The sequence below is a fragment of the Petaurus breviceps genome, unplaced genomic scaffold (assembly GCF_028583685.1).
Source record: "Petaurus breviceps papuanus isolate PSGF00001 unplaced genomic scaffold, PetGlider_PUasm1.0 178, whole genome shotgun sequence".
Taxonomy (NCBI): Eukaryota; Metazoa; Chordata; class Mammalia; order Diprotodontia; family Petauridae; genus Petaurus; species Petaurus breviceps.
Genome location: NW_027185777.1, coordinates 9,202,476 through 9,213,221, shown reverse-complemented (window position 1 = coordinate 9,213,221; position 10,746 = coordinate 9,202,476). Strand labels below are relative to the sequence as shown.

Here is a 10,746-nt window from a genome sequence, read left to right as displayed (position 1 = left end):
GGATGAGAGTGCAAGGGCTAGAGTCAGGAAGATTTATCTTCCTGAGTTCAAATCCAGTCTTAGACAGTTTTTAGCTGTGTCACCCTGGGCAAGTCACTTAACCCTGGTGGCCTCAGTTTCCTTATCTGGAAAATGGTCTGGAGAAGGAAATGGCAAATCACTCTCATATATTTGCCAAGAAAACTCCAAATGGGGTCAGAAGAGTAGGATACATGTGAATGACAACAAAGAAAGGTGTAGGATTTCAACAAGTAGAGATGAAGCATCAAAAGAAAGATTACTGATGGAAGTATATGAATGGTCTGGAAACTGCAATGGGAGTAAAGCATATATGCCAACTACTCCTGAAAAGGAGAAGAAGAGCAAGTCTTTAAGATATATGACATCCTAAGGTGAAATCCAGGTCTTAGTTAAAGTGATGCACATAAAGTGAGGCACTGGTGTAAAAATTTTAATATGGGAGTTTAAGAATAGTAAGGGAATTCCAAAAAGAACAGTGAGATAAGCTAGGACATGGGCAAAGTGGGTCAGAAAGGACCTAGTGAGGAGCTGGGCTAATAAGAATAGGAAGAGCTACTAAGGGTATGACACTTTAATCTAAGACTGTGAAACTAAATGACCAAGAATAGAGAAAATCTTGTACAACGAAAATCATACTGGAATGACATGTTCAATTGGCAGAAAAAGCATTTGAGGGCATGTCTTACTACTAGATAGAATAGTCTCTCTTCAAATCCATCTGCTCATTACACATCCCATTTTCATTCACGTCCTATTGCTAGATACTCCCTCCTTTATACTTCATACTCCCTAAATACAACCTACTTACCATTTAAAGATTAACTCAAGACCTACCTTCCCCCAAAACGTTCTCAGATTACTTCAGCCTCTAATTTCTTTCTTTTCATTAATTATATAATGTTTCTTGTTAATCTTATTTCCCCAACTAGATTCTAGCAAGTTTCTTTCACTTGAACCCCCTTGGCCTACACATTACAAAGCACATAGAGTAGGTACTCAATAAGTACTTTACTGTATGTATGTGTATGTATGTGTATATACACGTACATATATACATATACACATTGTATCTGATGTTTTACAGATACATGTATATATAATACATCAAGTAAAATATATTAAATCCCTTCACTCTGTCCCTCTACTCCTCCCTATCATTTCTCGGGACCATTAGCCCTGCTCTGACTTCATTTTAGTCCCTCTTCAATTTTAACCCATTAGTCAGCCATTTAACTCTATGCTATCCTGTGCTCTCAAATTCCTCATCTACTTGTCCTAATGCCCCTCATCTTTTGCCAAACCTCAGAGCCCTAGTTTACTGTCATCCTCTGCCTTCCTCAGCTCCAACTCACAACCACACTCATTGGTTACATTACAAATTCATGTTATCCAACCCCAACAGCCCTCAACTGAAGCAAGGAATTTTATTCCTCCCTAAGTTATTCCCTATCTCATTCCCCAAAGCTATTCCAAACCTTCTCAAGTTCTCCTCGATTTCTGTCTGTCTGTCTCCCCTCCCCTTTCTCTTTCTATATAGACAGAAAAATAGATAGATACAGATAGCAGTATATATAATAATGTATCTTTTTTTTTTAGCCCCAGTCTCTCCCCTGAGATCAGTCCCATATCATCAACTGGACATTTCAAACTGATTTCCTGAAGAACACCTTAAACTCATCATATCAAAAGCTGAACTCATCTTTCCCAAAAACCCTACCCACTTCCAAAACTTGAGAATCTCTTTCAAAGATATCATATGTTTGCAACCTCAGCATTATCTTCAACTTGTAACTCTTCCTCACCCTATGTATTCAATCAATTGCCAAATCTTCCCTTTTCTACTTTTACAACATCTCTCCAATACAAGCCCTTCTCTCTAGTCTTAAAGCCACCACCTTAGCTTAGGTTTTCATCACTTCTCCCCTGTTCTATAGCAATAATCTCCCAACTAGTCTCTCTGCCTCAAATCTCTTCACTCCAGCCCATCCTACAAACTGTTGCCAAAGTAATATTACTTAAATGCAGATCTGACCATGTGATTACCCTACCCAATTACCATCAGTAGCTTTCTTTTCTCTATAGAATAAAAAATAAACAACTCTCTCTGTTTTGTTTTCCAGGTCCTAAACAATTTCCCCCAACTATCTTCCTAACCTCTCTACTTACTCTCTCAAACTGCAAGCTGGCCAGACTGGCCTTATCACAAACCTATGTTCTCTCCTCACCTCAGTATTTTGGAATCTCCCTCCTCCTTTAAGACATAGATCAAGCACCACCTTCAACATGAAGCCTTTCCTGATTCCCTCAATTCCCAAACCATTTTGCATATGTTTACTTTATATTTATGTTACTTGCATTTATAAATGTACTTCCTGTCTCCCCCATTGGACTGTAATCCCTTTCAAATTGTGATTTTTTCATTCTTTGTACTTAACATCCAAAGTACCAGGCACACAGTAGGTACAAACTTTAAAATACTATTACAAATGCTAGCTATTGTTGTTGTTGAGTGATTAATTTATTTCCCAATTTCTAGTCTCCCCTTTCTAGTCATATAGCTACCAAAAAAGGCATTCATTTGTAGGTCAACCTCATACTAAAGAAGCTCCCAGGATAAAATATAAGCATTTCAACCTTGCTCTGAAGGCCCTTCCCAATCTGGCTCCACATTCCTGTCCTAAATGCACTCCACACACTAGCCTGCTTGCTGTCCCCCAGACATGACGTTCCATCTCTTCTCTCCTCAGAGAATTTGTAGCTGCCTTCAAAACACAGCTCAAGTGCTACCTTCTACATGAGGCCAATCCCATTTCTACAGTTGCTATTGCCCTCCCCAAAAAAACCTTGTACACACATATGTATTTAATTTTCCAAATATGCCTGTTTTTTCTCCCCAATAGTTTGTAAGCTCTCTGAGGGAAAGGGATGTTTAATTTTTCTTAATTCCTGGTGCCAATGACATTAGTAGACATTTGACAAATGTTTTTTAAATTGGATAAAATTTTCTTTCTTGAGGGAGAAAAGGCAGTCTGGTAACCAAAAACAAAATTCTTTCTTGGTCTGTGACTTCATCACTGCAGGGAAATCCCCACTAGCAATCTAGAAGAACAAAGGCAACTGTTTCACAACTCAAGAGTATTAGAGAGTTGCCTGACACAGAGATCAAGTGACTTGTTGCTGGTCACTCAGCTGGTATGTGCCATGGGATAGCACTTAAACCCAATTCTCTGTCTTGTAGGTTGGTCCTCTATCCACTATTCCAAGCTTCCTTCTTGGAATATACATTATTGTTAGTTCAACTTCTTCAGGTGGTTAATACATGTGCCAAGGTAGGGAACAAAGTTGTATTTATTTCCTGGTAAATCCACTAAAGTACTCTATACTACAAACCATAGTATTTTGTAATATAACACTTGAGTCCATCTTCAACTGTGACTTCAAAGCCCTGGATGGATCTTATCATCTTTCCTATTTTGTCATCTTTCCATATTTTCCTTTTCTTGTATTTTGTGAATAAACACTAAGGAAAGCTGAATAAAATGCCAATGCAGCTTTAGAATGTGTAGCAGGAACTGGAATTCCTACACAAGAATGGGTAACTCTAAATCTAGTGCTTAATTAACAAGTATTTAATAAATCTCTTCTATGAAATAAGTTCTATTTAGACATGTATTCTAAAATATTTCTAAATATACTTTGATATTTTGATTAAAATAACAAAAACTTAACAGAAATCTTAGAAAATGTTACTTTTCTTAAAAAGCTAAAATATTTGATTGCTTCTTGAAAGTAAATGTCACAGTATAACCACATCCCAACAATATTTAAAAATATCTTTCAACTTATGAAAAATGTCATAAAAGTATCCACAGCACAGTGTAGTAAAAAGAGTTGGATCCTGAATGAGACCAGGGCTCAGAAACCATCACTTTCTGCTTGTATGACTTTGGAAAGGCTGTTAACATCCCAAAAACTCAGGTACCTAGCTGCAGAATAAACAGATTGGATGCAGGGGTCAGCAAACAGCCAAACAATGGCTTTTACATGTTTACAAAAGCTTTACTGAATTTAAATATGCGAAAACCATTCATAGCTCAGGAAGGAGTGCTATTGTTTCCACCCTCCACAGGATCTCTAACCTTAGGATCTCTTCCAGGATACAAATCTATGCTGCGGTTCAATGATCCATGGAGTCAGAAGACAGTCAAGTTCTGCCTCTGACACATATTAGCTACGTATGTCACTAAATGTCTCAGTTCTTCATGAAGATTTGCACCACTGGAGGGAGTTTCACTAAATCCCTCCACAGATGAAAAAACAGGCCCAGAAAAGAATAATATAAGCCAAAGGTTAGTGCTTAGAAAATCATTTTACAACTTTAATAAATTTAAAGATTTTATAAAGAACTTTATATCTTTAATAAATTGAGTTACCACATGACAGTAAAGAAACATTTCTCTAAAATTACAAATAAATAAGAGTAGTGATGTGGTCTTTTCACCTTAGGGAAAGACACTGAGTTTGGGGCCAGCAAAATTTATAAACAGTTCTCATGAAGATTCATTGTCACTTGGAGAATAAGAAAAAAAAGAGACTCTGGACTGTAGACAGTTATGAAAAAGGGGGCTTTTTTTATAGTAATAACCTAGCACTTAGCTGAAAAGCTTTTATCATATTACAAAATCTTTACAAGATGGAACTGTATTTCATATTTCAGTTGTACCCTATAGTGCCTGTAATAGTGTTATACAAAGAAGTGTTAAATAAATACTTGTTGATTGACCATGGTTTGCAGTGTAGTAGAAAGTACTTACTAGCTCTGGAGTCAGAGAACCTGAGTCTTTTGACACGTAGGTAGGCTTTCTCCCTACAGGGACCTTCACTGAGTTACTTAACTTATATTGCCATCTCTTCTCTCTCGGTTTCACTAACACCAGTGCCCACTGGTTGTCCTCCTCCTAGCCACCTGATAGCTTCTTCTCAGTGTCTACTGGATCTTCACTGAGGTCATGCCTGCTAAGCCTGGATTTCCACAGGCCCTCTTCTCTTCTCCCTCTCTACAACTTCACTGGGTGATTTTATCAGCTCCCAAGAATTCAGATATTATCTCTATGCAGATGAAATCTACTTATCTAACCCAAATCTCCCTGACCTCCAGTGTCACATCTCCAACTGCCCATTAGACATTTAGAACTAGACTGTCCAGTGGACCGCTTAAACTCAATGTGTCCAGAAGTGAACCTGTTACATTTCCCTCCAACCCCAATCCCCCCCTTCCTAACTTTCCAATTACTGCTGAGAAGAACACCATCTTTCCATTCCCTAGGCTTGTAAGGAGCAATCTTAGTATCATTCCGGACTCAAGTCTCTTTCAGACCTCATTTCCTTCCCTCCCCCCCCCCATCCAATATGTTGCCAAGGCCTGTCAATTTTACCTTCCTAAGATCTTTCCAATAGGTCCACTTCTCTCCTCTGACACTGCTACCACCCTGGAGCAGGCCTTCATCACTTCCCACATGGACTATAGCAATAGCCTGCTGGTTGGTCGACTGCCATGTCTATCTCTCTCCACCTCAATCAATTCTCCACTCAACTATTATAGTGATCTTCCTAAAGCTCAGGCCTGACCATGACACTTTCACTACTCAATAAACTCCAGGTGCTGGGGTTCAGGCTCTGGGAAACCCCTGGAACTCAGACTGATTCTTCCAACTAGATGAGGCATTTGCCTGAAGCCTTTTGTTATCCAAGGCCCAAATCTCTGTTACTCTTACTAGCCCAGCCCTCTATTGTCTGTCGTCTCTAGGTAGCCTTCAGCTATTTCCCACCCTAAATTCCAATCTGGGAGTCTGATGTCACTTCCATCAAAGATCTTCCTCCTCAAGACCCTCCTCAAACCCCTCCTCTAGACTACCCCTAGATCCCTCCCCCACTCTTTCTGTATATAAGATCCATCTTGCCTCCATAAATAGGGGCTGAGATTAATCTAGTGCAGATTCACTCTGCGTTGATTATTCTGGCCCAATTATGGCAAATCTTTAATAAACTTTGCTTTTCTTTGGCTGGGAGAAGGCTTGAGTCGAACTCATTCAGCAGGACCCAGTGTGTAGGTATTGTAGGGTGTCAAGCACCCCTATACCCACAAACCTCAACACAGGTATGTCCAAACACCTATTAACTCAATCTACTACGAGATCAAATCAACTCAGAAATTTACAACTCTTCAGTACACACCCTCTTCTCTCCTTCAGACTAGAGAACAGACCATGGAGAGCTTTACCCAAATCTTCTACAAAAGGAGGGGCAGGCATTTTCTACCTGGTTGCCTTCTGAAACCCACTGCCAGTCCACCAGCCTCCCTGCTTCCCTTCCCCCCCAACTGGCTTTTCAATTTCTTTTCAGATGTGGTCTTCACTTATTAGATTGTGAGCTACTTGAGGGCAGGAAATTTTTTCCTTTCTTTCTATTTCCAGAGCATAACACAGTGCCATACGAATTGAAGAAGTTTTTTGAATGACCAGTAACTTCTTCAAAGTCAAGGTTTTCAAGGCACTTTTCACCAAAGGCTACAAGCAACTCTGAAGAATTAAGCCTGCAGCTATTAACTTAGGGCTTTGTCATGCAACTTTTTCACACCTATAGTATTCAAGCAGAGTCCCCTAGAAAATATTAAACATAGTCAATTAGCTGCTTTAAAATCAAGATGACTAGAAAATTCCTTCAAAATCTAAAATAAGACATTCCTATGTAACAAAATAACTAACTTAAAATAACAAAATTCAGCACCTAGAAGCTGCAGAGGTACAGCTAAGTGGTACAGTAACATCAAAGGCCTTTATAAAATAACTGCACTTTATAACTTCATCAAAAAACCACAAACTTCCCACTTACATCTAACTTTTTGTATTACAATACCAACTCTATCTTATACAGCTGCTATCATTACATTAGTATTATTTCTGTTCCCTCACAGAGAAATTACCCTATAAGCAAAGTGCAGTTACCAAAGGCATTCCCAAACCAGGTTCCAAACTCTCTTCCCAAGAGCCCAGAAGTCCTTGAATTACCCCCCTCAGGCCAGAAAAACAACTTGCTGAACTACACAGAACTCTCAGATACTACCATCAAGGAAACATCAATCAACACAGTAACACACACAAAGAAATGAGCACCTTTTAGGGGCGGCCAGGTAGCACAGCCAGTAAGAGCACCGGCTCCAGTGTTGAGAAGACCTGGAGATCGAATCCCGGGCTCAGACACAGCACCCACCCAGAAACACCTGGCCGTGTAACCTTGAGCAAGTTACTTAACCCCGATTGCTTTAAAAAAAAAAAAAAATGAGCACCTTTTAAGTTTCCCAACATAAAGATCTTCTGTGCTGATCTCAGTCTCTACCCTTAGAAAGGCAAGAATACAAAGGTACTTTGTCCCCTACAGAAGACACAATCTTTCCATCTTCCTTCGAAGGCTTGGGCTTCAAACCCAAAATTATTAGCCATTCTCCCTTACTCCTACTATCTTATGTGATTAAAAAAAAAAAAGCAATAAATTAAGAGACATTTATATAATATCCGAAGTTTGCAAAGTGCTTGCTTGTCACTCTCTGGTTCAATAAAACTCCAGCGGCCTCCCTATTGCCTTCGAGGTGAGATATAAAATCCACCCTTAGGCTTTTAAAGCTCTTCATGCATGACATAGGCTCATCCACCCCTTCCAGTTTTCTTACACCTTACTCCTATCCACATATTCCACAATGCAGTGACTCAGAATTCCAGCCTGTTCCTAAAACAATGCTAAGTGTGCATTTTTCTTTAGACACTCCTTAGCTATGTGACCACAAGCAAGTAATTTAAACTCTCTCTGCCTCAGTTTTGTCATCTGTAAAACGGGGGTAGTAATAGCCTCTACCTTGCTTAGGGTTATCAATAGGATAAAATGAAATGATTTTTCTAAAGTGTTTTGTAAACTTTAGTGCATCGTTTAACTGCTAGGTATTATTATCTCCAGAACCCCTGTATCTTCACAGGCTGGCTCCCCAGGCCAAGAATGCTCTCTTCCTCTTCTCTGTCTTCTGTCTTCCCTGAAGTTCCAGTTAAAATCCCAGCCTCAGCAAGAAGTCTTTTCTTTAATGTTAATTCTTTCCCTCAGTAAGAGTATCCCTGTTTGGTAGATAAGGAAATCGGCTAAATTAAGTGATTAACCATGGTCAAACATATAGTGACTGAGACAGGTTGCAATCAATCAGTCTTTATTAATCAACTTAATCAATTATTATTTATTATTTTTATTAATAAAAATATTAATCAATTTATTAATCAGTCTTTATTAATCAATGTGTCAGGCACTGTACTACAGCACTGGGGATACCAAAAAAAAAAAAAAAAAAAGGCAAAAAATAGCCCCTACCCGGAGAAGCTCTTAATCTAATTCCTGACTCCTAAATCCAATCTACCTTTCTCTAATCTAAACACTTTATTTATCTCTGACAGTGCCCCAGGCTGTCCTTCCTCTGCTAACACTACTCACTTCCCTGGCTTCCTTTAAATCCCAACTAAAAAATCTCACCTTCTGCAGGAAGTCTTCCTCAACTCCTCTAGATTCCGGTGCCTTCCCTCTTTTAATTACCTCCTATTTATCCTGTACACAGTTTACTTTGTATATATTCATTTGCAGGTCGTCTACCCCATTAGACTGCAAGCTCCTTAAGGGCAGGAGCTGTCTTTTGCCTGTCTTTGAACCCTCCCCCCCCCAAAAAAAAAACTAGCGATTAAGGAAGAGCCCGAGACATAGCAGGTGTCTAATAAAACGCTGGTTGCCTGATTTATCCTGTTCTTGGTTTGCTTTGTACATCTTTGTTTGCAGGCTGTCTGCCCCCTGAAGTCCGGCACTGCCTTTGGTATTCCCAGCGCACACAGCAGGCGCTCAATAAATGACGGATTGATATTAACTAGAAGAGGTCGGGATCCTCAGCCCTCCTTCCCAACGCGATTCCCCGAGCCTGAGACACAGTAGCCCAACCCACTCGGCCAATAGGCATTTATTAGGCGCCCCTGTTCTGGGCGCAGGGAATACAAAGACAACATTATAGTTCCAGCTCCAGGACGATCGGAGACAAGAGGCGGGAGAGAAAGATAAAGACTTTAAGTTCCACAGGAGATAATCGATAAAGACCTTCCTGGAACACCATCCCAACGCCCACATGACAACTTCCGAGCCGCCGGGGCTGTCCACACTCACGCCTCACAGCCCGGGGCAGCTCGGGGAGCGCGCCAGGCCCGGGACGCTGGGGATGGGCCGCCGCCCCCCGCCCCGCCCGGGGCCCGCTGACAGCTGCGGGGGCCGGAGGCCGGGGCCCGGGGCCCGGCTCTGGGGGTCCGGGAGCCGCCTCCGAGACTCTTACCCACATCCTGGTCGAAGGGGTTGGTGGCAAAGAGAGGCATCTCCGCGGCGGCGGCGGCGTCTCCGAGGAGACGCCCGGACACAGCGAGTGCCTCCTCTCCCTCCTCGGCTCTCCCCCAGCGACGGCGACCGCGGCGGCGGCGGCAGCGACGGCCCTGAGGGGAGGTGCGGGGCGGGGAGGAGCGAGGAGGGGAGGAGGGAGCAGGGGGCCTGAGCTGCGGGGCATGCCGGGAAGTGGGGCTGCCTCCGCGACGCCTGCTCCCAGCACCCACCAGGAAAAATTCCAACCGACCGACTCTCTCAGCCCCTTTTTAAACGATCGCCCTTGACCGTGAATGCAGCCTGCATTTTCTTCTTTGGCCCCGGCTCGCACTTAATGCGACCTGGTTTCCAGGAGGACGAGGGCCTTCAGGCGCGCTGCGGCTCCCCGGCCCGCGCGAAAAGAATTCCTGCTCTAAGCGGCGCGGTGGCCGGCACGGCCGGGCTTCGGGGCCTATGTCCCGGGACTGTCGCCACGCTGGGGAGTGAACGGCACGGCCGGGTGACACAAGCCGCGTTCCCTGTCCACCGAGCCCGGGAAGCGTGCCCAGGTGCTCGTGGCCCGGCTGGAGGCAGAGTGGGCCTTGGCCCTGCTCCGAAGAGGTCCTTGTAGCTGGTTATCAGAATTCAAACCCAGCTCCAGACCCTTCCTAGAGGCGTGACCCTAAGCAAGTAACATTACCGTTGTCTGCCTCAGTTTCCTCATCTGTGAAATGGGGCTCCTACTAGCGCCCCCCGCCTCCCGCGTTAACCGTGAAGATCGGCGCTCCTTATGGTTGCTGTTGTAACTAGATTAACACTTGTGTGGCTCTTTGATGCTTGCAAAACCTTTTGCCTATCACTTCCAAATGATTCAAGACCCTGCGAGTCAGGCGCTTTTACTCCCTTTGTGGAAAAGAGGCCGAGGGAAGTTGGGGGATTTGCCCGGGGCCTAAGAGGGTCCCGGAGGCACCGATTGTAGGTCCTCTGACTTCCGGGGCTCCCTCGCTATGTAGTCCTGTGCCTTGTCCTTTACTCGTGTGAAAACGCCCTGGAGAAGGACCCACAGACCCTGAAGACTGCCCGAGAGCCCGTGGGCCACCCGGGTCAGGGACCGACCCTCTGTGCTGCCGGGCTCTGGGAAGACCTCAACCCAGGGTGGGGGGCGGGGTACGGCTCTTCGGAGTGAAACACGCACACCAGTGGGTCACTTAGTCCTAGATTACGTCCTCCGCTGGTGCTGTCAGAAGCTACTGCTACCCCCTCCCCTCCCTTCCCCCCCCCCCCCCCCCCCCCCCCCCCCCCCCC

The 10,746-nt window shown here is 43.4% G+C and overlaps 1 protein-coding gene across 1 annotated transcript in view; it reads right to left on the bottom strand.

Annotated features, from left to right (window-relative positions):
• STAM (signal transducing adaptor molecule) overlaps positions 1-9,619 on the bottom strand; it is a 62,111-nt gene extending 52,492 nt beyond the window's left edge. Inside the window, exon 1 of the mRNA XM_069086265.1 lies at positions 9,422-9,619. Coding sequence (XP_068942366.1) covers positions 9,422-9,461 — 40 coding nt within the window. The 5' untranslated portion in view covers positions 9,462-9,619. The remainder of the gene's footprint in view (positions 1-9,421) is intronic.
• Positions 9,620-10,746: the final 1,127 nt, after the last annotated feature.